Source organism: Letharia lupina (assembly GCF_014066315.1).
Source record: "Letharia lupina isolate WasteWater1 chromosome Unknown contig_24, whole genome shotgun sequence".
NCBI lineage: Eukaryota > Fungi > Ascomycota > Lecanoromycetes > Lecanorales > Parmeliaceae > Letharia > Letharia lupina.
Window position 1 is genome coordinate 300,078 of NW_023502993.1, and position 25,315 is coordinate 325,392.

Below are 25,315 nucleotides of genomic sequence, written 5' to 3' on the forward strand. Positions count from 1 at the left end.
GGAGATCATAGTTGTATATAATGCCTGTCTACATAACTTTTGAGCTATTCTACGCTCCTTGTTTCATTTCTGTATCTTCCGCTATCTGTGACCTTGTTGAATCCCGACCTCATTTTAACACAATGTCTTTTCATTTCATCGATTAATGATTTATCGGCTACAACACTGGCGTCGGTGCTTTGCTACTAACAATCATCGCTATAGAGGCTTATTTTGTTTTCCGCCTCGGGAATTTATATCACGAGGTTCCTCCCGAACAACGGAAGGTGAAGAGTATCAGATAGCGCACCCGCAAGGGGCGACCTCATTTCCGCTACCTCGCGGTCGGAGCTTGTCATACCGAAGACATCGAGGCATTGCCAAAGATCCCATCCATATCAATAAACTTAGCTTGAGCGCCTTCAAATATCTATCAGTACCGTGGTTGAGATCGACGTTAGCTCGCTGGTCTCATACAACATAGCGAAGTCCATATTCGAAGTTTACGACCTAAGCGCTCAAAGCACGATGCTGGGCAAAGGTTTGGAGGAAGCCGGTCTAGAGGGCCGGGTAGACCTCCGTGTGGGTTCATGATACCCTATAAGAGGCCGGAGTTTTGGTGGGTCTCGATTTCTCATCTCAGCTCCTGGGCATGCTTGCTCTGGGGTTGCGTGGACCCTCACCCGGTAGAAAGCTTATAAGCGCTGGCGCCACCCGAACGCTACAGTAAAGTACTTTACTTTAATCACTCGATATTGTCATTGTCATTGTGGTTTAGACTCGAGACTCCCAAGGTCCGTCCATTGATGTAAGGTATCCACAATGCCTCTGTGTCGCCGTCACGTGTTGGGAAAGCGCACCGACACCTGCAATGGTCTGGACCAGCTGAATGGTTGTGATGACGGAACATGATGTGTTCCTGCGCTGCATCAACTCTCCGGATACTGTAATTATAATAATTATTCAAACAATCATCTCGACTGATACTAGCGCTCTGGCTCATTATCGATTCCAGGCTGGTTGTCTCTTACACGTACGTCGCAATGGCAAGTTACCTTACGCACAGATCCATCTGTGCCGGTCCCGATCGCCCATCTCCCGGTGGCTATTTCGATATCGAGGATCTAAGACAGACAGCTGTTCTTGGCACTCACTCGGTCGCTCGCCAACACACACACACGCCCGGTCATCAGCTGGTCCGATGGCGTTTCAGCCTTATTCTCATGGGGTTTCTATGATCCGACTTCCCATATCTCCATCTCATTATGGGGGAGGGCTGGTCATCCAAAACGGGCTTCAGTGGATGGCCCTGAAGCTTGGCGAAATGGATTGGTATTCTATATTCATGCTCACCGCTTACGTCCGCGGCCGAGCTCTCCATTCCATACACAACACTGAATTTGTGGGATGGCGGATACGGCACCCAGAACTTGTTTCATGTTATTGCCGTTTTCGTGCTTACTGCCCATAAAGAGCGGCTACATGTTAAGTTCGAGCACGAGGCTAAGTGCAACTCACCAATTTGCTTCTTCATGTTGTCTGCGAGCTCAACATACCTCAACGGCGTCTTACCCAGGGTTCATTTCCTTAACAAATCTGTTGGAATGTGGTAGTGAGGCTGAGAGCCTAAGTCATTGAGGAAGCAAGCCTGTATGCCGACAGTTTTTACACAAAAATCGCTGGGATTTCTCAGGTGCTCTAAAAATATCCCATGTTACTCTTGCAAGTGAAACAAATCGTTCGCACCGCTATCCAACTGAAATGACCGTAGCGAACGCCGCTGATCCTTTCTGCGCTGCCTTCGTCTCGTAAATACTGCTTCCTCTATGATGAAAATGGGCCTCTTTCCTTCATCTCGGTGTTGTTGTCGTTTAGTACTCGCCAAATCTGTCGACTGCTTTCGATGCAGCTATGAGTGGCCTAGAGCTCGACAAACGCTTACATCTGCCAGTTCCTTACCCCAAAGAAGAAGAAGAAGAAGAAGAACATAACTAACCGGACCATCCACTATACGACTTGGAAATTTACAGGTATAGGTACTCGGAGCATCAACTAGACACTTCGCAGACATCACGCGCCCCAAGGCCGCCCTCCTCGCAAATCAGGCGTGTACGCGGGCGTCGCTCTACAGCCATTGTTCTGAGCGTCGCACTCGCTTCCGTTGCGATGCTCGCAGTTGTAGCAGCCGGCGTAGGAGGGTCCTTGGCTGTGAAGAAGGGAAACAAGTCCGGAAACCAACTCGAGTGTTTTGACAGAGCTTGTACAGCTGACCATCTCAATAGTACCGGGACGGTATTTCAATCTCCCATTCCACAACGCTTCAATACTTCTTGCCTCACGGCCGACGTAATGATTCCCTCGCCCACTAGCGATTCCACCAAAATCTCTTCAATCTACGTCTCAACCCAAAACAAAATCGAATTCAACAAGCTTCGCAACACCGCTCTACGTGATTACGATAGCCTTGGCGTCTTTGCCTACCTGTTCGAGGACTGCATCGTGTGCAAGTTCCAAGCGCTTTCAGAGTTCGAATAATACATGGTACCGGGCGACTTTTGACGTGAATAGGCTGGAGCCTAATGGCGAAGGGAATTGTGAAGATGTGCATGGAGTTGTCTCGACTGCGACTAATGGTGATAGCAGCCCTGCGTTGGCTTTGGAGCAGGGTTGTGGAAGTAGAGATTCTATTTTCGTGTTTGTTGAAAGATGTCGTGTACCTGAGGCGCAGAATACTTGATTGCTGTTTACACGAGGGGTCTCTTTGCTGGAACCACCTCATGGTTTCTTGCGCCTCTTGGCTGAATCGTCTTGCAAGTCTGCCGAGAATAAACGTCGAAGCTATGAGCGAAATCTGAAAGTCGCATTAGATATACGCATTGTCGGGGAGGTGATATACAGTAATCGTTTATCAGATGTTTTACAATGTCACGAATCCTGTAGTGTACGCCACCTGCGGCGGCCGCGTTGCAAGATTGGCTGCAACTTTCCGGCCCCCAGGCTACTTGCATCTAAGACGCCACAACTTCTCGTTTCGGGAGCGCGAAGCTGCCAAGACAATATTTGACGGAAAATTGAGGCAGTGATGAATGAGAACAAATGAAACGAGACAAGCATAAGTACCCAGGGTTGGCCTTTTCCATTGAACGATAAGATATTCTAAAGCGGAAAGTCTCTGTGTCATACTCCCCCGAAATACTACCGCAGGCCTTCAATCAAGATGCACTTTTTCTCCTTCTCCCTCCTCTCCCTCCTGCCCCTTACAATGGCCCTTCAAACAATCTACCTCGCCACCGATTCCTCCTCCGGCCAACAGTACGTCTTCCGCGTCATTTTCTTCCAAACAACCATTATCTCCACACTCTCATACTCTCAAAACGTGTCTCCTCAGAGTCAACAGTCGACCTCGCAGACGCAAAACTGATCACAGATAACCACTCAGAGGCACATACATCGCCTTCTTCTCCGACAGCGACCCTTGCAATGACGGCACCCGCTTCGGCTTCCTCCCCCAAGGCTTCAACAACTGCAACCAGAACCTCACCATCTTGGGCCACCCGGACATCACATTCACGGGCTGCAAGCCCTACACCGGCTACCCTGGGTCGCTGCCGACGGGCGTGAGCGACGGTGGTACGCCGGCGCTGAAATGTGTGCCTGCTACGAACCCACCGAGCGCGACCAGCGGGCCAAACTCCGAGTATGGGGTGTATGAGATTTGTAATACGAATAATGGGGGATTTGTGGATGTGATTGAATATTGCTCTTAGGACCGAGGGTGGAGGGAGTTGGCTGATGGGAGCTTTTCGAGAGGGTAAGAGAAGGATACAGGGAGCGAGGACTGATGTCTCTTCGTGGTAGCGAGCGTGTGTTTTTTGATAACGAGATAAAAGCCGAGAAACCAAGGCTTCTGTACCCTTTGCTTGGGGGAAAAAAATGAAATGTGTTACATGCCCTACTCGTCCTTCCACAGCATCGTGATCTACCGAGCAGTGGACGCCATTACCACGACCAATGTTCCGGTTCAGTGGAAATCTTACTAGCACGGTTCCCCCTCTCGTGAGTTAGCAAGTAAGAAGGGTAGCTCCTCACGTTGGGTCAAACCATCCTCTCCACCAACTCGCAACCTTTCGTCGGTGTTTAGAACCACCAGCTGGGAGCGTGGAAGCGCCGCCTGCAGCAATTCCCCACAGCCACGAGAAGCAGTCTTACAGAACCAAGGCAAGCGGACCTCATCTATGGACTCTGAGACCTGCGATGATCGCATGCGTCCACGGGTGGGATCGCCAACGCCTAAGATCCCATCGCTGAGTCACCATCAGAAGCCAATCGGTGTAGGTTGGGAAAGATGTGTGTGCTTAAAGAAAACCCTTTGCCAAGATCAGACGTATCTCTAGGTAGGCGAGACTCCTGCCAGGACAGTTGTGCGGCCGAGAGAGAAGGGCTGGAAAACGTCCTTTCGATCTTTGCTTTTCTGGGAGCCAGCGGGTCCTTCAGCCAACGTTCAGGAGCAAATAATGTAGGCGAATGAGAGTTGTCTGTGGCTTGGAATGATGACCATTGCGGGATCGACACCACGGTTTCTTAAGGCAAGGAGTGTCCTGCAACTACTGCCCTTCCCTTTTGGCAACTCTCGTCTCATGCCATTCTGAACCGTAGGGCATAGGCGTAGACCTTCGTGAAGAACAGCGGTTAGCTAGAATAGCCAGAAAAGCGCGAGTCCAGTCATTTCTTCGTTGCTTTGGAACTTCCTGAAATAGAGCCCGTGGACCGTCAGCTGGGTGCCGTAACGCTACCTTCGTACTTTTTCAGAGCTGCCCCAACTGATCACAATCCGTAGATTGTCACTCTTCGGCCGCGTATGGCACGAAGGTTATGGGCCGTTTGCTCGGCAAGGCAGCGACACGTTCATCATGGTGTCTGCTAGTGGGAACATCCTGTGGGCCTGCGATTCCGAGACGTTTCTTCAAACTTTCTAGACGGAGTCATGACTTTGTAAAACCCGTTATCGACAGAGACGAGTCCCACCGATTCAGGAAGATCGCGGCGCCAACCTTTAACGATCGAACTCACGGCTCCACCTGGACCGAATCTCTGGGGCAAGCGGCAGCGCTGCTCAAGCGATGGGACAGTATACAAGCTTCTATCCTGCAGCTAAACGAAGAAGTGACAAGGTTGGCCTTACAGGTGATAGGCTTCGTGTGCTTTGATCGGCGAATGGGATGGACAGAAGCTGTTGGATCTCGACACAATCCGCCTGAGGGACACCGTATGAGCTACTGAGAAGTGATTAGCTTAATGGTCGACAACACCCCAACTCTCTTCATCGTGCCGCCATCTGTTCTCAGTAAGAATGATAAAAATAAAAGGAGCGTTCTCTGCCAACAGAATAGATGCAGACATCTCTTCTAGACGCACACAAGGACGCCAAAGCGTCATATAGCGAGTGGTTAAAATCCATGAAGGAAGTGCAGGACGAGACTTCGCATAGCCTCCAACGACATGGCTCAAGGAGCAAAGGATCCATCCTCGGTGAGTACTGGTTAGTTTGAAGCTCATGTTCTTACCACTGATCGTCTTGGCTGAATCCTTCGTTCAAGCTGGTCAGGCCGCGTCCACGGATTCCGAGAGTCCACAAACCTCTCCAGGTGCAGTGTTCGGAAACATCTTCGTCTTCATCAAGGCTAGGTACGAAACAAGTGCCAACACTCTCAAGGATGCCGTAACCCTTCTCGCCTGCCGTCCCGATATCCAAAAGGCGTTGCGAGCCGATCTCGGCAAGACAAAATCCTCGGTGACCGTCCGTTCAGCCACTGGTCCTTTGGCGCAGATTTACCACAGATTCTTGATGGATACGTGGAGGCCACCGTGGACGAGACTCTGCGCCTCTACACCCTTCTACCAATTTTCCCCAAAACCACAAGAGAGATACCACACTCTTTCTCCATCAGCAGCAGCGGTTACACCATTCCTGCCGACACCCTGATCCTGATGAACACCAGTGCAACACACCGGAATCCGAAATACTGGCCCGCTGCTGTGCCCACTGCTGGCGACGGGCCGCCATATCGCGTGCCATCCTTCGATCGCTCCCATTGACTGAGCAAGGGCAAAGGCACCACCACCTTCAGCCCCACGCCCGGCTCACACGTAGCTTTCTCCGGTGGCCCCCGAGCTTGTATGGGCAAGCGTTTCGCAAAGGCTCAATTCTGCGCGGTGAGCGCGGCCCTTTTCAAGACTACAGTGTGGAATCAGCCATTGATGACGGCCAGGCTGCTGGAGGGCCCCCTGGTGAAGGAGTCCTGATGTGTCTGAAGATAAAAGGGAAAGATACTAGTATGCTTGGTCAAGCGAGCTGAGTAGGAAATCGTGAGTTGAAACAGCCTTCTATTCTGTTAGCAATAACACTCTATCTGGTGCAGGCGCTCGTTGTCTTAAAAAGTAACTAGCACCCCGGTGCTGCCTCTCATTCTGCTATCAGCAGGAGGCTTCAGTGCACGCAATATGGTTGCTCCATCTAATGCCTTCCCTCGTTGTCAAATTCAAAGGATAGAAATTCCGACGTGAGGCAAGGATAAAACCCTTGGTATCCACGGATCCATAGGCAGCCTGGATCAAATACTCTTGACATTGATCCCGGATTATCTTCCTTCATCGGCTTAAGGATTCTGGGAGTGCACTGTCAGGAAGTGAATTTCAAAGTCGCCATCACAGTTGAGTGTACGTATTGATAGCTGACCCTGCGGAATGCGAAACAGACGCCTGGAATGCCTTCCGGGTGACAGGATAGCCCACTTCCCCGGGATAGTAATATTTCTGACTAAAGAGGATCTCTGTGATAGAAAAATGTCTGATCGAGTATTTCTAAAGTATTCACGTGCGGAGCTGGCTGAGAGAGCACTTCAATTCCAAATTGTGAAGTTGTAGAGTTGGCAGGTGTTTCGTTTCTTCTTGTCAACGCCAAGAAAGCAATCATGCTGGACAGGGGTGCAGTTACGGGCTCCATGCTTCACTCAATAGCATGCATGGCACTCGAAGCTCCAAGGGAGACATATTAAGGAGGAACCCGAGTGTCAGTCATTCGCCCTAAGAGTGGTGCGCATCTGTAAGAATGAGAATATCGAGTAGCAGATCAGATGCCTACATAGAAGTGGTACCGTATACGCAAGAAGCATTACCATGAAGTCCGTGATGCAATGTCTACTAAAGAACAAACCGAAAGCCCCTCCGACTGGCCTCTCCTGGTACCCCTTCTCCAACAGCGACAGCGCCTTCGACAGGCTCACCTCGGTCTAGCTTCTTGTTCAGCCCCACAAGAATAAAACGGAGCAGGGTAGCCATGCAGATGGCCATCAAAGCCATCACGCAATTGACGCTCATAGCAACGACTGGTTCGTATTAGTACCCGGTCTTTCCTTAAGATTGTGAGAAACGTACTGTAGCGCGGTCCCGCTGACTCTGGATACATGTAGGAAGCGTAGATTGAGGAGCAGTTGGAGACCGCATTGATGGCTGCGAGAGCAGCGGCACGCTGGAGTAAGTGTCAGTATGGCTTTTCCGAGGGCAGGAAATGTAGACAACCTTCGCAGGAGGACGGGGCAGTGTATTAGAGATCCACCCTAAAGCCACCCCGTAGCCCGTATACACCCCAGCAGGCATGAGCATCATAGCAAAGTATCTTGGCCCAATTGTTGTAGTCGTCGCAGCAATGATAAATGCGATGACGGCGAAATACAGCGGCAACGTGATGTGGAAGTATCTCTCCCCCGTCTTGTCGGCATGCCAGGCGTTGCAGAAGGATGTAACGACAGCCAGTATGTAGGGAGGAACCGTGAGGAGCAAGGAGTCGACGTCTGAGTAGCCCAGGGTCGCAACCACTGTAGGGAAGAGGTTCGTAACAGTCCCTGATGCAACAAAACCAAAAAGTAAAACCATCTGGGAAGGTGTTAGTGTAACAGACAAACACTGCCTGGGCAAGCTCACCAGAATCCACGTCTTGATATCCTGAAATGCGAGATTCATCCCGTGGAAGAATGTCTGTTGACTCGAGTCAATCCAGTCATCTTCCCCGATGTCCTCCTCCAGACGCCAGATGGCCAATTGACGCTCTTCCTCAGTGAGCCAGCTCGTCGTTCGGGGAAAGTTCGGCAGCGCAAAGTATGAGCAAAACGCAAAAAAGATGGTAATAACACCCTCAATGATGAATAGCCAGCGCCAAGCACGGAGACCTCGTGCTCCATCCAAGCCATTCTTAATACCTGCAGCTATCAAGCCAGAAAATGCTCCAGAAAGCAGAGCCCCGGAGTATAGCATAGCTGTCCGAAACCCTAGCTCTTTTCTTGTGTACCAGGAGGACAAGAAGAACAGGCATCCAGGGAAATAGGCAGCCTCCACGAATCCAAGGAAGAACCTGATGGCGATCAAGCCACCGTAGCTTTGAGCTCCTGCTGTAGCAGCGGATATGACACCCCAGATAATCATGACCGTTGGTAGGTATAACGCAGGCTTTCCAATCTTGTTTAGGAACAAATTTGAGGGAATTTGCATGAGCAAATACCCCACGAAGAGAATACTGAGCGCTGTCAGATACTGCGTGCTCGTAAGATCCAATCCTCCCTTAGAGTGTGGATCTTGCAAGCCTGCCAAACGGGCTGATGCGATGTTGTTCCGGTCAAGGTAATTCATGATGTACATGAGAATGAGCATTGGTAGGAGTCTCAAGTCGATCTTTCGGACCAATGCTGTCTCCAGATGCTGTCGCTCTTCCTGTGACAGGTTCTTGACGAGCTCTGGAGGCTCTCTCCTAGTCCCTGTGATTGTTTGGACATCTACGAGCGAGGCATCAGACACATGTTGGGCGAGCTTATTGTCATTTTCGTCGCCGTAACCCTTGGTGTCAGGTGTAGCCATCTCCGTAAGCTACAGTGGTTACAAGGCCTGGTAGAAATGAGAAAGGGCGTGGGAAGGAGAAATTTAATCGTTGGGAAGCAACGGTCTGTTGAAATGCGTCCAGAGGTATCTCCGGCGCTTCATGACGGCATACATGCACCTCCATGCTGGATGACAGAGTAACAGTAGCATTGGCCAGTCAACGACGAGAAATGGAAGGGAGACTTGAGCGAAAAAGGCAACACAGAACGAGAGGCCCGCGGGGGAAAGCTTTAGCGGGAACGCGCCGTAGCCGTGGACTCGTAGCATCTCAAACTCTTCTTCGAACGTGGTCTTCATCATTGCCATCATAGAGGCTATGAACCGTAAGATTTAGCAGGATGCTAGCTGAAAGCCCCCAAAAGTTGGCTACTGAAGAGACAAAACTGCAGTGGAAACGGAAATGATTGAAGTCCTGCAGTCGTCAATCCACGCCTTCTAATGGCTATCGTACCACTGCTCGGTGTCAATCCTCTGGCCATCATCACCGAAGAAGTCGGCAATGTTTTCTCAGCGCCCCCTAAGAGCATACTCATCCGCAGGTTTCAATAACCCCCACCAGATATGGGCCTCCCTGACAAAAATTCACAGACGCTTGCAACGCCCGTGGTGCCTGGGGTTCCGGTGTGGCCGTCGCCTTCAAACAAAAGTACCCTTATGCCTTCCGCAAATATAACGCACACTGCCTCTCGCCACCTACGGGCTCCAAACTCTCCGTCAAACAACACCAAGCCAATCTCGTCGGCACTACCCTTCTTGTCCCCCCTCCCACCGCCACCAAAGAGCGGCAAGCGTCCAAGACGCCTCACTATATAGCCTGCCTTTTCACCTCGCTAGATTACGGGAAAAAGGTCTCGCCAGCTAAGGAAATACTAGAAAACACGCAAAAAGCCCTCGCTGACCTAGCAAATCAAATCGCAGAAATAAGAGGATCGGATGAAGACGGGGGGCAAGAATTGGGAAGTTGCTATGCTGTGCGGATCAACAGCGGACGGTTCGGTGTCGAATGGCAAAAAACAAAGGCAGTGTTGGAGGCTGGGGAGTTGGATATCACGATTGTCAGACCGGAGGGAGAGGAGAACGCGAGTGGGGCAGGTACTACAGCACGCGAAAAGCTTGACCAGCCTCCCATGAGGAACGGTGGAGCAAAGGGTAGCAAGCCTCCCAAGGCAGCTAGACCGAAGGCTGAGAGGCCTCTTGCTAAGCAGATGGTGGTGGTGAAGCGGAAGGTTCAAGCTGATGTTGACGGGGATGACAACAGTGGTCGCGAGAATACGACGGGGAAACAGACCGCACCACTGCAATCGAACATTGCAAAGCGGAGGAAAAGGCTTGGTTCGGACGGGTAGTTACTCATGTCGAGACTTGAGTGTTGCTGTCATGATACCCATGTTGTAACGATCAAGCCACTAGTGCAGATGCCAGAACTCCATCATCTGTTGCATTCACAAGGGTATCTCCCATCCCCAATAGCCAACAAGAAGCCGACGAGCCTTCCTATTCTTCCATCCTTGACCCTTGCCCCAGAGCTCCAACCACAGACTCCAATCCCTCTACCTCGTCCCTCGCCCTTATTTCACCTCCCACAGTTTCCCCATTCTCTCTCCCAACCCCTACATGCCTCCTGACCCCACTTTCAATATACGCCCTCCTCTTCTCTCTCTCCCCATCCCAATCCACTTTACCACCTGGCCCCTCTCTGAGTTCCTGCATCTTCGGCCGCAGTTCCGCCACTAGCTTCTTCAGCGCAGGCAATTGAGATGTAGCGAACTGCGCATTTGTCGTAAGGGGCGTCGTGTCTTTAGACGAGGGCGAGAACGAGAGATTGAGTGACTGAGCCGCAGGGTTGGTGTGGGATGTGAGGAACGCGAGTGAGGGACCATCTGCGGCGGTAGGAGGGGAGAGCAAGGTATTGAGTTGGGAAATGAGCGTTGCGTTCCGGGCGTGTGTAGAGCGGAGCGCGAGGTTCAATTTGCGGGTCTCCTGGAGTTTGCGCCGAAGGAGGAGGATGGATTCCGGCGTTGGGGCGGAAGATGAGATCGGAAGCTGGATGTCCTGTGGAAAAGTGAGTGTTAGCTACATGATTCTGCAGCACCTGGTAGGGTAGGGCTCGAAAAGCGATTGGCATACTTCATAATGCGCCAACCGCATCCACGGCGACAAATCATCGGGAATGGTCAAGATGTTCCTCAAGGTGTAAATCTCGAATTTATCAAACGACTTGTCGACTGTAGATTCCAGTAGCGTCTCAAGCTGATGTACGCCATTCTCGAGCTCGGTTGTCGCTTCAGGGTATTCGAGATTGCCGTCGCCATCAGTGTCAGGTATCGATATGGTGGAGGGGCTCTGGTGGCGCGCAAAGCCCAGCTGCTTCGGGGGTATCGAGAGGAGGCCGTTCTCTAAGGCTTCGATTGCTTGGTAGATGATGGTGTTTACGGCGTTGATTATGTCGTCGATGAGAGACTGGAAGTCGGATTAGCGGGCGTCAAGTGGGTAGTAAGGGGAGCGAAGGTGCACCAGAGGTGTGTATTGGAAGTGCTCGGTGAGCAGCGCGTCAGCTTGTCTATTTGGGTCTGTCATGTTGCTGGTAATTGAGAGATGCTACACGGCGCAAGCTGGGAGACGCGATGCTTGTTTACTGCCGAGGCCGGAGATAGGCGCTAGCCCGAATTGCTAGCTTCCGTAAAAAACTCCCGAACATCTTCCCTCGTTCTCATTCACTTACAGGATATAGACCGTCCACCATGAATTCCGACCCCTCTCTAGATCCTTCGGACGGGAGTTGTCTACTGTATTTCACTGTGCAGGCCTGCGGTCAATGCGATTCCTAAAGCCTGTCCGATCTTTCATGGTGTGTTCATGAAGTAGTGATCAGTATGCAAAGAAAGGAAGACATTGGTCAGATTCTTACATGGCTGTAAGCAGAGCGAGCCTGATATCCACGGACTGAAGATATTATGACACCATACATAGGATCTCAATAGCCGAGATAGGCTCACAATACAAGGCCTCGGTATTGGGAAGCAGGTTCATAGCTTGAATGAAAAGGCTAGATCCAGGATGTATCCCATCGTCTGGCGCCTTAGAGGTAAAATGTCTTGGCAGAACATTAAAATACCATACTTTCGCAGCCCAATAAGTTTCCAATGACAACCTTTACAGTAAAACTTTCAGTTGCGAAGTTCAAGATCTGCTTAAGAAAAATAAATGCGAAACTATAAACTTTTCTATGGGGGTCCTCGTTGTTGAGTTATGGTGAGTTGCAAGACGGGACTTTTTGATGTTCGGTCGGAACCCCTGAATTTTACCCCCTGCCAGACGATGGGATAGTCGATTTCGTGGGCCGGTCAAGAAAAGACTTTCCAAAAGCGAGAATGAGGAGGAACCGTATGTACCACATCTTTGAGGTTTCCAGCTTCTCAGATGGCTCTTTGTAGAATTCATAGAGCTCGCTCATAAAATCGGCCTCGTCAAATATGTGGAACCATTCACATACGTGGAATTTTACCCTATTGGTGAGATAGAGAACGTATGCCATTGAGACCTTCCCCATTCCAGCTCATACGTACTAGCATCGAAGCTGATGGGCACTTCTAGGGATGTTGGCTCGTCCAAGTGGTCTTTAGTTGTGTTGAACACCCATTGCCTGGAGGAGTACGTCGATGAAAGACCGAGTCATCCTAGACACGTACTTAGCCTCAAGAACTCCAGATTAATAAGGGAGATGATTGCATATGCCGGGTCCGCTAGCATCCATCACAAAGGCCGAGTTTTCGCAAATGAGGGGATTGGACAACGGCAATGCTGCCAGCGCAGCTCGGGCGGGAGGTTAACCAGGTAGAAATGGCATGAAGGTAAGCGGGGAAGCGTGGCTCGGAGGTACAAAAGCCTCTGGACTTCCATCTTCAACGACACATTAGAGTCTAAAGGAGGAGGTAGTAGTCGAGGCTCACTTCTTCGAAGTGTTTCGTGGTGCGGGCTTCCCTTTCTGCTTGGCCATTGCTTGCAGGACTCGCTGGGGCTTCTCATAATGATTGTTCGTGATCGTAAGCTTCTGCTTTTCGTCGAATTTCCTGAAGGTATGCAACCTACTATTAGTCGCCCTCTCTGGTCTTAGTAACCTGAGCTTACAGACTTCTCTTGAACAAGTGTCTTCCTCCCTTCAGGCGACGGCTGCATCTCCAATTCTAAGTGGGAGAGAACGACCGGTCTCCGCAACACTACTACGCTCAACAACCCCGAGGATCTCAAAAAGACCTACCAGGCTTCATATCCACTCACTAAAGTGGATAATCCAACACAAACACTCTCGACAGACTTGGAATAAAGTATCCGCGAAGAGATGAGGGAGATTCTACCACAGTTCATTAACCATCCCTTTACGCGAATAAAATTTTGCTAAGTATATTAAGATCACTGATGTAAGTTGGAACTGCATCAAAGTTAGAAAGCTACAGGCTGGAACAGAGCACGAATGGCGAATTCTTCATCTGCCCTCATCCCAAATTCAACAACCTTACCTCTACGCCAGGAGGTTCCCTACATGGATGGAAGTTCTTACCTCTCCTTGGTACACACGTCGTTGACTCCATCTCCGGCAAGCTCGAAGATAAACTCGCCAAGAAGTGATCATGGGATTCCAAGCAGAACAAGTTTGGTTTCAAGACGCCTGGTAAGCCCAGAGAGTCCCAGCGAACCGTGGGTCATCTATCGAAGCTGTAAATTCAGGGTTTAGGCTTCTCTTCATCTGGTGATAGGTCGCATTGTCCAGACTACTGAGCGCACTTTCCTTCAGGAAACCTGTAGAAGAAGAAGAAAAGGTGAAGAAACTAGTTGGTAGAGTGTATCAAGCAAGATGCAATCCAACATAAATGCCCGTCAAGACGCGTATGGTGGGTAGATATCACAGCTCCAGGCCAAGCACTTTGCAGCGGTAATTTCCATACATCCTGCGATACAAAACAGACTTGAAGGCCGCATTCTCTTTAGTGTCATCCTGATCGAGGGTCTCTAAACTCATGCACGAACCATGCGTAGACAGGCGTCGATATTCAGTTAACACTTGACCGAGATGGTCATCGAAGAAGGTCCAAGTATTGGGGGCACAGAACAGAAGGATCTGAGGTTGAGATGTCTGACCACAACTCTTCGAGTGTGATCGTATAATTGGAATCAATTTTCCGGTATCGCGAGAGCAAAGGGTCTAACCTTCGCTCGGCAGGGTCACGAAAGTTCAGGCTTGCGAGATAGTCTGGTAAGATCTTCATATCCTCGAAACTTCCGCGAGGTTGTCACTCACCTAAATGTGCTGAGTGGAGGCCTCACGAAGTATGACTTAGCATTGTCCGAGTGTAGCATCCGGCCGTCGGCTTCGAGAAGACACGGTTGGCCAGCAGTACTCTCATGACGCGGATGATCAGCTACGCACTCGAACCAGTGCTCTCCACAAGCTGCGGAGCTGTCATAGTAGGCGCGTCGATCTCGTCGTATGTATTAAGAGTAGGTACCCATGCGTGCCGCGGCCTGGGCGGCAGCTTGCGCACACGAAGACATGGTAAGGCTGAAAGCTGTTTCATGACGGTTTTGAACGGCAAGAATCAGATTGCGAGCGGCCTGCACGACATTTTGATGAGACTTGGCTGACATGGAATCAATCCAATGAATTGCGCACAACATGATTGATTCTGCCTACGAGATGCTGAATCGAATTTCTAGAGATCAAATATCTGGAGAGAAGATGATGCAATCACTAAGGTATCCCTCACGCAGTGGGCCTTTCGCAAGGGACCAGGATTGTCATCGTGAATTTTTTTGATATTAGAATCTCGTTTGACCTCTTAGGATACTGAGTCTGCTTTGAGCACGGCCTTCAGCTCAGCGACTACTGCATATCCAGCCCTGCCCTACTGTTCGTGCAACAATACTGTCTTACTGTATGAGTCTCCGTCAACGCCAATGGCTGGTATTTTTATTTCAAATGCGCCCCTCCGCATTTACAGCGCTGCCATACAAAGCTGGTGGATCCAACCGGGCGATTCGCGAATCTGTGAAATGAAGCGAGGCAAATAGCTTCATTTCAACAGTACAAGTAAGCTTATAACATACGTGCAGTCAGACGGACGAAACTAAACCGCAGCATCTCGTGCTCTATTGTCAACAACGGCAGCGCAAGATAGCGCCTGAGGGGCGTTCCTTTCCTGGGCAATTTCTGTTTGTGTTGTATGCATTAAAGTTTGCTCACCGCTGCGAGCAAATTGCACGATTTGCGCTCAACCGCTTATATAAGCATATCGTCATATCCCGCCACTACTCGGCTAATCTTATGCATGACTACCTTGGCAGTTGTACGCGTTGCTTTATTCTGCAGATCTCACGAGTCACACGCGTGATTGTTCAATTGTTGAAGTACTGTACATTAAGCAAATCACATTCTGCAGAATTCTTTCAAAGTCGTCGGACTCGTCGGACTCTTATAAGGCCCGGCTCACTCGACTACATGTCAGATAATCCTCCCTGCGCGACGATCCGTTCTCGCCCGGATGCGCGTTCATCGCCTGCAGTCATCATTCCAGCGCGAGATCTCGATGAGATCATGAGTGGATATAAAGCATTTGCAAAAGCGATGTGGTGCAAGGCGGTGTGCCGACAAATGCTTTCCCTGCAGTCATAACCCTCACCTTTTAGCTTGCTGAGGCTGTTACAAATCCTGGTGGTGGTGTGTGCTCCTGTCTCCGGAGCACAAGGAGAGGTTGCCTTCACCTCCACCATCGTAGCGAAAAAGTATATATCGAAGCCGCGTTAATTGCTTGATCATTCTAATATGCGTGTCAGAATTTAATGCTTCCGGGCAGTATGGAAAGATACCTTGGCAAAGGGTGCGTAGAGACCTCCCGCCCGACTACCCAAAATTGGCCCCCATAGCTTTAGACCTGGTTAGTTGGAGACCAGGACCATGAGCTACCAAAACCAGCCCCAACACCATCGACATCGCTCCCCAACGGCCCAGCTCAGACATTCCTGCGACGCCTGCAACATCGCCAAGGTCAAGTGCTCCAAGACAAGACCCAGATGTGCGCGCTGCGAGGCCCGCAACGGAGACTGTGTGTACAGCGTTTCCTTACGCTCCGCAAAGGGAAGAGCGGAGAGTTCCAGGAACGTGGGGAGCAGCAACTTCAATGAAGATCGCAGCGATGGCTCTCAACGCACCGTGCCCCCTACCCCAATGATGTTTCCGACCTCAGTCGTGCCCCATCACATGATGCCGCCTCTGTCTGAAACAGCCTTCGACGCCTCCATCATTGACGGATGGGCCACAAACTTTTCCGACGTCGGCGATCAGGCCAACTTCGCTGACACTGGTGAAGCTGATGACCCAATGATGATTCTGTCCGACGTTTACGCAGAGAACGGCATCAGTCCAGGCCATGGAGACCAGCTTTTCCCAGACCAGCGCTATAAGAACCGTCCTACAGGTCTTGACTCAACCTACACCCATCAATTTAACAATAACTCACCGCCATCCGGCCAGATGTGCTCCTGTCACCAAAGAATCCTCGCTAAATTGTCCGAGTGCTGGCTCTCGAGCCGCGACTCCCACAACCCCTTCGATAAATCACTCTCCGAGAACAAAAACATCATTGCGCTTTGCACATCGACGCTGAACTGCCCCAACCGATCTCACACGGACGACACCATCCTCATGCTTACAATCATTGCCCTCATCAACCAAATGATCACCATCTACGACATCCCTCTCCCCAACAGCTATGGCAAAAATGTCCCCGGCTCCGACGACTCCCCCACAGACTCCCTCAGCGCGGCCTCCACCCCTAGCAACCCATCGAGCGCCAACCGCGAGCTCCAGTCGCAACTGCTACCCCCGCCACAGCGCGTCCGTCTGAGCCTAGGCTCCTACCAGCTCGACCAGCGCGACGAGCAAATCTTGAAGGCCAGTTTGCTGCGCATCGAGCTTGGTAAAATTGGCACCCTGATCGAGCTGTTTGAGAGGCGATTCTGCTCTCCCCACGATTGGGGCAGCGGCAATGGTCAAGGCGGCCGCGGCGAGCCGAAGCCTTTTGGCGAGTTGGTCACGTATCTGAGAAGAAGGCTGAGGGTGAACCACGAGGCACTGAGGTCGTGAGGGTCAGTTTCGGAAACGAAGATTAGGAAGATCCATTTGGGGATATCTTCGGAAGCTGATAGCGTTGAAGATCTGCGGCATCGAGCGAGCGAGAGAGGGCAGGGCTTCATTGTTTTTCCAGTCCAACAGCTCAGCTAGGCGTTGGTGGTCGCCTTCTGTCCTTCCTTGACCACCTCATCAAATTAGAACCATACTATAGAATCAAGTTACAGCCGTCTTCATCTTCTCGGTCTCGATTTCAAAGAACAAGAGAAAAGAAAGAAGAAGAAAAAGAAAGACTAAAGTAGAAAAGATCCCATCCTCATCCTCATGCGCTCCACCCCCCTCTTTCCACAGCCCCCTCTTTTTCGTTTTCAAACACCAACTATCAATAAAGTAACTCTTTCTCCTTAGCCTCTCACGGAGTATGCAAATACTTCCAAGTCAATCGATCGATTCGCATTCACCACACTCTCCCCCTCATCAACATCATCACAATAACCCGCTTCTCCCAAAAAGACAAATCGAAAAAAGGTAAAAGAAAAAAAGAAAAAACGAAAAAAAATGTTTATAAAACCAAGTCTAAATCCGGAAAGCAACTCCATCGCTCTCACATCCCCGGAAAAGCGACCCCTCGCCCGCACGAAATGGTGCGTCGTAACCGGAATCAGCGAGGGCCACTTTCCACGGTGGAAGGAACGATTGGAGCCATCCTTTCGGCCGAGTTTCGAGCGTGGGAGATTGAGATCGAGAGGAGATAGGGTGTGCGGGTTTTAGATCTTTGAATCTGCACGCACGTGCTCGTCTCGATGGATTCTTGGTGTATGTAGGGAGGGAGATTCAGCCTCGTTTGCTCTTGCGGGGAGCGGTGTCGTTGTTTTTACGTCTTGGGTGGGTGGTGGTGGTGATGCTGGCTGGGTCTTTACTCGGGCAATTTTTGACTGAGACGGAGATGGAAAAGGGGGAGTCGAAGAGATTTGATTTGAGGGTATGAGAACGACGGCCTGGGGTAAGGGGAGGGGGGGGGAATCAAGCATTAATAGGGAGGTAGCTTATAGCGACTTTTTCCAAAGCAGTCATCAAAGACCGAACTGGTACCGATTTCGCCGCGTAACATAAACACACGAACTGGGGACTACCGTAGGGTTCAACGCTGTAGCCTAACCCAAGGTAGGTAAGGACCGTAAGGTAGGTATCTTACCACAGTCCCTAGGCCGCCCGAAGAAGCGATCCGTAGCTCTTGGATCGACCCCATCCGGGAATGCTGAGGTAAGTTACCACTCTGCTTGAGCGCTAGCTTTCGGACTCGCATACCTCAATGTACTCTCGACAGGGCCAGATTAGAATCCTAGCCGCAGGGGGGCACGCCTCACTCTCGTATCTGCCAGTTCCCGACACCATTCCTGTTCCCCAGACTGTCAACGACATCAGCTTAACCATAGCATCTCGTGCTCTTTGTCGGTCCTTCCCATGCAGAATGGGCTAGCGTGCTGGCTTGAATCCTCTAATCGCGCTTCCATTGCTGCGTAGTCTATCTCATATATCTGCCTTCGTCTCGCTTCTTGGATGTCTTGTCTTGTCTTCTTCCCAGCCACAGATTAATCGTTTACGGTAAACAGAATGGCCTCCCTAAATGCTATGGCTTCGACAACAACCAAGGAAAGCGGCCTATATCGAGGAAAACCCATCTCCCAGATCCCTCTTTTGATGTCAACAGACCTCCAGCTACCCCGGTTCCGCTGGAGGACGAGGGGGTCACAAAGCGCACGGATGACATTGACGAGAGCAGCGCAGGACCTGGCAACAATAGCATTAGCCCCGATCGAGAGTTCAAGAAGGCAAGCCTGGAATGTATGCCGTCCGCCCTCTAATTCTCTACTCCTTCGGAAGCTCTACCTCCGCTCCCCAGCTTCTAACTAAGAACCATCGAAGCTGACATACAGCAGTAAAACAACGACCACAACAACATCTTGCACGCTATCACGCGCCACCGCATCGCCCGGCCATGTCTCACGCACCAACTCTTCTGCGTCGCTGCATACAAGCAAAAGCGTCCCTGATTGTCTCGGGATGACTCTGGAAGAACAAAGTCCGACCGCAGTGAAAGCCATTGATGCATTGGACAAGTACCGTGGAAGCCACAGAGACGGGCTGCCTTCGATGGCCCGACTGAATTCCGTCTTCATGGCCCCACGGTCGGAAAGAGCTCAGCGCCACGGGGGACTTCGGTAAAGACATCACCCACAAACATGAGCATTTGATCGACCGGGAAGATCTAAGCGATGGAACCGTCGTCGATGTAAATCTTGCATCTTTTCTCCCTTCGCCCATCGGACCCGACCCAATCCATGCATTCCATTTCATCACCTCACCACTCCACCCCCTCTCCCCCCCCCTCCTCTCCAACCAGTCAGCATCTCCGACGGCCACATCTCCCTCCCCATCGCCCGCCCCGCCCCAAATCTACAATCCACGATCCAGGACCTCCGCGACAGACTCCTCCCCTCCCCCTCTCTCGCCGAGCCGATCTCCTCCCAAGCCCACGAAAGGAATAAACCCGCAACCCGTGCACGGCGCGCTATTCATGTTTCGCTCCGATTGCTTTAACAGGTTTGATCGATACGTCGTCAAGTTCCTGCAGAACGTGGGGCGAGAGCGCTGGTGGATGGGGGCGTGCTGCCACGGTCGGGTTGGTTGAGGAGGTGGGGTGGGGTTCATTCGGAGTTTAGTTTGGAGTTTGTGCATGAGGGGCTTGTTCGATAGCGTGCTCGTAGTGGACACGTTTCTCCTTCGACCGTGATCACTTGTGGGAGATGAGCGGCTGTTGTTGTGTTATGAGACTGAGCTAAGCCCGGTCCCGCTGTGGGGATTTGTTCTCTTGTTTTTTTCATGTTCTTCAGAAGGCGTTTTGATATTCTCATAGGGAGCAGATAGGTCTAGCACATGTTTACTACTACTAGCGTGCACCACCATTCACACCATGACTAAAACCCTTTGTCGAGGGTAGGACATCGTTCGTGCTTCAATCTCCCCAAAGCTCTCCCCTCGCTCACGCCCACGGATCCATCACCAACTTATGCCCACTCACACCCCCCTTCATGATCAAATCCAAAACCCCCTGCGCCTCGCCCAACCCCCCCTCCACCGCATGCTGCCTCGTCGGCACCACCAACCCGCTCTCCAATCCCTGGGGCAGATACTCATCGTAGAACCATTCCCTGATCTCGGCATGCTTCGGCTCGTCCAACGCCCAACTGTACGCCGCGAACTTCCTCTCTACGTTCTCCGGGATGGGCTTCTCCGGGCCCTCGAGCGGGATCAGAGTGTTGTATGCCCCGCCGCCCACGGAGGAGAGGTACTCGACGAGGATGTCGGTGCAGGGGGGAAGCCCGATGGTGTCGAAGATTGCGGCATATGGGCCTTGGGTGCGGATGGCGGACACGATTTTCGCCGCCGGCAGGGTGTGGTCGATGATGTGGGCTGGGGCGAGGGAAGCCACGAAGGCATGGTTTGCGGGAGAGGAGGTGGTGACGACGGTGTAGCCGGCCGTGACGGCGTATTTGACGGCAAAGCCGCCGCAGGAGCTCGAGCCGCCGTAGATGAGGACTTTCTTATTGGTATTGGCTGGAGGGGGAGGACCGGAGAGGGGAGGGCGTGAGAGGCCGAGGTGGATGCTCAGGGCGGAGACGACGGCGGCGAGGTTCAGGATTGAAGCCGCGGCAGCGGGGAGGGGGGTCGACGGATGGAGTTTGGAGACGGAGGAACTATCGGCGAGGGCGAATTTCTGGAAAGCGCCGAAGCGGGGGTCGCCTTGGTGGGCGCCGGTACGGATGACGGCAATGTTGTCGCCCGGTTTGAAGACTGTGGTGGAAGGGGGCACAGATTCAATGATGCCGGCGAAGGAAGTACCGAGGATTGATGGGTAAGGGATAGGGTGAGTGCCGAATCTGGAAGATGTGTCAGTTGTATCAAAGCTTATTGGGGCTTTTGAGAAGGCAGAGGGGTAGGAAGTCAGAGAAAGACAGCTCGTGAATGACGTAGAATTGACACGAAGGGAGTTGCGAAGGTGGAGTGGTGCAAGTCCAATTGAAGAGAGCCAATGAAAAAGTGCACAATGGATAGGAAAGAACACGACTCTGTTTACTACTTGAACATAGTACTAATTTTAAGAGAGGGAGTCACGTACTTCTGAATCTTGGCCTCGATGGGACTGAAAGCTATGCATTTGACCTTGACCAGGACCTCGCCTTGGCCAGGCGTAGGAATGTCAGTGCCGTCTTGGAGCACCAAGTCTGCTTCTGCAGCGGGGATCCAGGCAGCTTGATTTGCCATGACGCCAGCAACACTTGCATGTGTCGTGGAGTCTTCTAGGCATAGACGGCTTTCTGGGCTGTGGTGATGGAGTCGAGGCAGGCATGGGAAGGACTTTTCAAAGGATTATAGATGAACTCACAGACATTGCTGATGACAAATGGGATCAGGATCGACGAAACCCGAAGCAGGCGACATATAGATATTCCCTTCATGACTTACTAGTGGGATAGTATCTAGTACCCGGCGGCGTGGAAATCACGATCCTTCGACACCGCTCCACAAGAAGAGCTCTATCGAAGAATCATTTGGTAGTAAACTTCGATTTTGTGATGTTGTTTGCAATCGTGTTCCAGATACTTTCTTCTCAAAAGCGCCGATGATGAAAACATCAGGTACTGAAGTGATATCGATATCAATTTGGCTGTTGCAGCGCCAAGATTTGCTGGCACGCCGCCAGGAACTAAATGCCACCAAATACCAATGCCGGGATAGAAGCTACCAATGCCACCCCAATAGTAACGCCGACAGAGGCCACGGAAACTTAAGACGGGCATCCCTTGACCTAGCTCCCTAAAGTAAAGTAATATAAGGTACCTAGGTACCTTACCTAAGCTCGCGGGTAGCAAAAAAGGCCGTACACCTTTACACTACGAAGGTCTTGATAACTTCGCAACAAATTGATATTTGTTGATAACTTGGATACGAGAACTCTTTAGATTTTCTTTTCTACTCTTTAGACCGCAAAGGTTTTTTCGTTACCATCGTGGCTGATAAGTTGCGACCCTGTTGAATAATTTAGGGTGTTCGGGCTTTTTTGCTACCCGCGAGCTTAGGTAAGGTTAGGTACATGCACTAAGCGATAAGGTAGAGACTAGTGGCGGGGGCTACTGCGCGTGGACTCGATCGGAGGGAATCACGGGATTATTAATGAGTACATTACATGGTAAGGTACTGAGGTACTTTAATGTCCGCTCTTGCTGCACGTCAGACGAATGCCGAAAGAAGCCGAAAGCCGAAAGCCCGAAAGCCCGAAAGCTTTGGCCCTAATTCTTCCCTTTCTCCTCATTCCCATCGCATGCAGCTCCTACGCTAATGCAAGGCTTCACGATACTCCTCCAGAGATGGTCAAGTTTTGTCCTATGCCCAGCTCAGCTTACATCCAAGGGCCGGAAAGAAAGGGAGGATAAGCAAGGGAAGAAGAAGACGAAGAAGAAGAAGAAGACAGCACGACTCACCGCTTATCCATCCCGCATCCTCACTTGCAAGGAATCCCACCACGCGAGCAATGTCCACGGGATACGCCATCCGCCCCATTGGTGTCCTCGATGCAATGAACTTCTCAACGTCGTCCACCGTCCATGACGCGTCGGCCGTGGGAATGTACTTGAATCCCACATCAGCGGCCATGTCCGTCTTGACCCCCCCGGGCGCGATCGAGTTGACCGTGATCCCTCGGGGGCCAAAATCGGGCGCAAAGCATCGAGCGAAAGCTTCGACCGCGCACTTGCTCCCGGCGTAGAGGGCGTGCTGCTTGATAGGGCTGTGCGCCGAAATGGAGGACGTGAGGATCAGACGCCCGTTGTCCGCCAGATGCTCATAGGCGGCTTGGCCAACGAAGAACTGGCCGCGCGTGTTGACGTTGAAAACCTTGTCGAAAGCGTCCGGCGTGACCTGGTCGATAGGGCCAAAATGCTCAACGCCAGAGTTAGAAACGACAATGTCCACCCGGTTGAAGTGCGCTTTGGTCTGTTGGAACAGACTCTTGATGTCCTCGATCTTGGAAACGTCTCCTTGGATGGCGATGGAGTCGCTGCCACCGGCCTTGATTTCGTTTGCCAGTGACTGGGCGATCTCAGCGCTGCTGCGGTAGTTGACAACCACGCTGGCCCCTCTGGCCCCCAGTTCCCGCGCAATGCCTGCCCCTATCCCTCTACCAGCACCAGTCACAATTGCAATTTTGCCGTCAAGGCGCGCACTAGATACGTGTCCGTTCATAATGGGCAAAGGCGTGTCTCGAGGAAGGGAGGTGTGCTTTGCGTGAAGAATTGTGCTCAGAATGATTCCATATTTATACAGCGTAGATACCAAAATCCCTAGTTTTATGCACAGTCTAACGCACGAGCCATTTACCGGCATTCAAATCCCGTAACTCCTGGGTCCGTTGCGGTTCAATCGGTCTTTATATCGCCGAACTGCAGTCTGCTTACGTACATGCGCTCATGATCATACTAATTCTGCATCAGTCGAAGTGGAGCCTCTTTGAGCATGGCTATTTTGTGGGGCCGGTCTCTCCTTCTCTCAGACAATTCGCATCGTACAAAACCTTCGTGTCCGAAGATTTCGACTCCAAGCCATCAGTCCCCCAAAAGAACCCACGTTCGAGGGTCCGTATGGATGCATTGTATGCTTTTCACTCTACGGCCTTGGGCTTAGCATCTTCATGGTATAATAGAATGACTTATCGTCGGCAATACTGTGTTTGGAAGGGCAGAGAGCTAAGACGACAAGGTCAATCTGGGGTAGTGGGATGAGGCTGGCAAGGCTGGTATTATGCAACAGGATTGGGCCCGACTTCGAGCCAGTCATGATCCAAAACTGTCGGTAACTCTCCCTTGCTATTTGCCAAGATCGTACTTATGTTTTACTGTTGTTCCAAGATCCACTATGCGTCGACAAACAATGCCCAGCATGTTGACTCGCCAGCCAATTACTTCATCACCGTGATTGGACACCCGCTGTTGTCGGGAGATGCCAACATCGATTCACAGCACATGCTCGGTGTTTCGAAACGCGAGAAGATTTCGGATACGGAGATCGTCAGCCATCATCAGTCCAGAGTAGCCCACATGCGCTACAATGACGGAAGATAGACGAACGGTTGCCGTAAAAAGCCACGGCCACGTCGTTGTTGCAACATTCTACAAGATAAGCGACGAGCTGAAACAGGCTAAGATCGAGACCAAGGTGCGATGGAGCGAACACGAGTTCGAGAATGATCTCACGGGGTCTGCGGAAAGGTTCGAGTCCGAGCAACCGGGCGCCACCAAGGGAGCGGCAGCGGCCGTCTGGGCTGCAGCACTTCACCGAATCCTCGGCTCGGATTTTCTCGTATCAGATTCAAATTGATACTGCTGGGCCCTCACTGTTTTACCAATCGTGCCAATTTCTATTTATGTTCTACCCTTCTCTGTGACTGTTGCGGCGTCGAACCACCTGAAAACCGTCTCAGCAAGTTTCTACCAATGGATTACGAATCCCTATATGAAGTAGCTGAATATGGTCACGTAAGCATTGTGGCTGACCCGAATGAATCTTGACTCACGAGCGAGATCCTACAATCCCTCGCCATGCCACGTGCGATACGCTGCAGGAAAGTTGAGTATGCGTGACTCTTTAAAAAATCTTTGAATCTTCACTATTGTTCTTTCCTTTTCGCTCTTCAATATTACACGCAAAATTCAAGTGAACAGTTCTTCTTTGATTTTTTTTGAAAAGTCTGAGCTCATGAGGTAAGATTTCATGTCAGTAAGCCTCCCTCCGGAAGGTGTCAGGGTAGTAGAAGAAGGCACGCATCCTTTACGGCTCGTTGAGTCATTTGGCCAGTTGGGGCAAAAATCATGGAAAGGTTTCGTGATAATTTGCTCTGGGCTCATCACGGTGCGCACGACTTAGGAGAGAATGCTGACACCAGGTCGTACACAAGGTGGAAGAAAATAGATTGAAACACAGCCGAAGATCCCACTCAGGAATGCCTCCTACGGCTGCGCTGACGCTGTGCTGTGCCACATACCACCACACCTCAGTACTATTGCAGATTCCGAATCACACCCTGAGTCTCAGGTCAGATACAGCCATCAGTCTCTTACTCATTATCAAGACTACAAGGGTTCTGTCAATCTAGACCACACGGCTAGGCCTATAGGCGAATCTACTGTCTAGGCAGACACAGGAGGCTGTTGTGCTTAGAGGGCGCTTTGG

At 51.2% G+C, this 25,315-nt stretch overlaps 9 protein-coding genes across 9 annotated transcripts; 6 read left to right on the forward strand and 3 right to left on the reverse strand.

Annotated features, from left to right (window-relative positions):
• Window positions 1-3,241: 3,241 nt before the first annotated feature.
• Window positions 3,242-3,746, forward strand: HO133_006322 (uncharacterized protein; the record flags this gene model as incomplete). The annotated part of the gene is made up of 2 exons (XM_037297220.1): window positions 3,242-3,291; window positions 3,419-3,746. The coding sequence occupies 2 exons, from the start codon at window positions 3,242-3,244 to the stop codon at window positions 3,744-3,746; spliced, it is 378 nt and encodes a 125-aa protein (XP_037147345.1).
• Window positions 3,747-5,478: 1,732 nt separating this feature from the next.
• On the forward strand, window positions 5,479-6,075 carry HO133_006323 (uncharacterized protein; the record flags this gene model as incomplete). Its single annotated transcript, XM_037297221.1, has 3 exons — window positions 5,479-5,508; window positions 5,585-5,776; window positions 5,818-6,075. 3 exons carry the CDS (start codon window positions 5,479-5,481, stop codon window positions 6,073-6,075), a joined length of 480 nt encoding a protein of 159 aa, XP_037147346.1.
• A 1,104-nt stretch (window positions 6,076-7,179) lies between these two features.
• HO133_006324 (uncharacterized protein) lies at window positions 7,180-8,886 on the reverse strand (the record flags this gene model as incomplete). The annotated part of the gene is made up of 4 exons (XM_037297222.1): window positions 7,180-7,364; window positions 7,414-7,507; window positions 7,558-7,911; window positions 7,960-8,886. The coding sequence occupies 4 exons, from the start codon at window positions 8,884-8,886 to the stop codon at window positions 7,180-7,182; spliced, it is 1,560 nt and encodes a 519-aa protein (XP_037147347.1).
• A 337-nt stretch (window positions 8,887-9,223) lies between these two features.
• Window positions 9,224-10,253, forward strand: HO133_006325 (uncharacterized protein; the record flags this gene model as incomplete). The annotated part of the gene is made up of 2 exons (XM_037297223.1): window positions 9,224-9,230; window positions 9,496-10,253. 2 exons carry the CDS (start codon window positions 9,224-9,226, stop codon window positions 10,251-10,253), a joined length of 765 nt encoding a protein of 254 aa, XP_037147348.1.
• A 148-nt stretch (window positions 10,254-10,401) lies between these two features.
• On the reverse strand, window positions 10,402-11,484 carry HO133_006326 (uncharacterized protein; the record flags this gene model as incomplete). Its single annotated transcript, XM_037297224.1, has 3 exons — window positions 10,402-10,959; window positions 11,035-11,367; window positions 11,422-11,484. 3 exons carry the CDS (start codon window positions 11,482-11,484, stop codon window positions 10,402-10,404), a joined length of 954 nt encoding a protein of 317 aa, XP_037147349.1.
• Window positions 11,485-15,856: 4,372 nt separating this feature from the next.
• HO133_006327 (uncharacterized protein) lies at window positions 15,857-17,044 on the forward strand (the record flags this gene model as incomplete). Its single annotated transcript, XM_037297225.1, has 1 exon — window positions 15,857-17,044. One exon carries the CDS (start codon window positions 15,857-15,859, stop codon window positions 17,042-17,044), a length of 1,188 nt encoding a protein of 395 aa, XP_037147350.1.
• Window positions 17,045-17,975: 931 nt separating this feature from the next.
• Window positions 17,976-18,894, forward strand: HO133_006328 (uncharacterized protein; the record flags this gene model as incomplete). Its single annotated transcript, XM_037297226.1, has 3 exons — window positions 17,976-18,011; window positions 18,230-18,292; window positions 18,643-18,894. The coding sequence occupies 3 exons, from the start codon at window positions 17,976-17,978 to the stop codon at window positions 18,892-18,894; spliced, it is 351 nt and encodes a 116-aa protein (XP_037147351.1).
• A 1,178-nt stretch (window positions 18,895-20,072) lies between these two features.
• Window positions 20,073-23,332, reverse strand: HO133_006329 (uncharacterized protein; the record flags this gene model as incomplete). Its single annotated transcript, XM_037297227.1, has 4 exons — window positions 20,073-20,970; window positions 21,210-21,413; window positions 22,444-22,474; window positions 22,573-23,332. 4 exons carry the CDS (start codon window positions 23,330-23,332, stop codon window positions 20,073-20,075), a joined length of 1,893 nt encoding a protein of 630 aa, XP_037147352.1.
• An 861-nt stretch (window positions 23,333-24,193) lies between these two features.
• Window positions 24,194-24,602, forward strand: HO133_006330 (uncharacterized protein; the record flags this gene model as incomplete). The annotated part of the gene is made up of 2 exons (XM_037297228.1): window positions 24,194-24,445; window positions 24,567-24,602. 2 exons carry the CDS (start codon window positions 24,194-24,196, stop codon window positions 24,600-24,602), a joined length of 288 nt encoding a protein of 95 aa, XP_037147353.1.
• Between the last annotated feature and the right edge of the window lie 713 nt (window positions 24,603-25,315).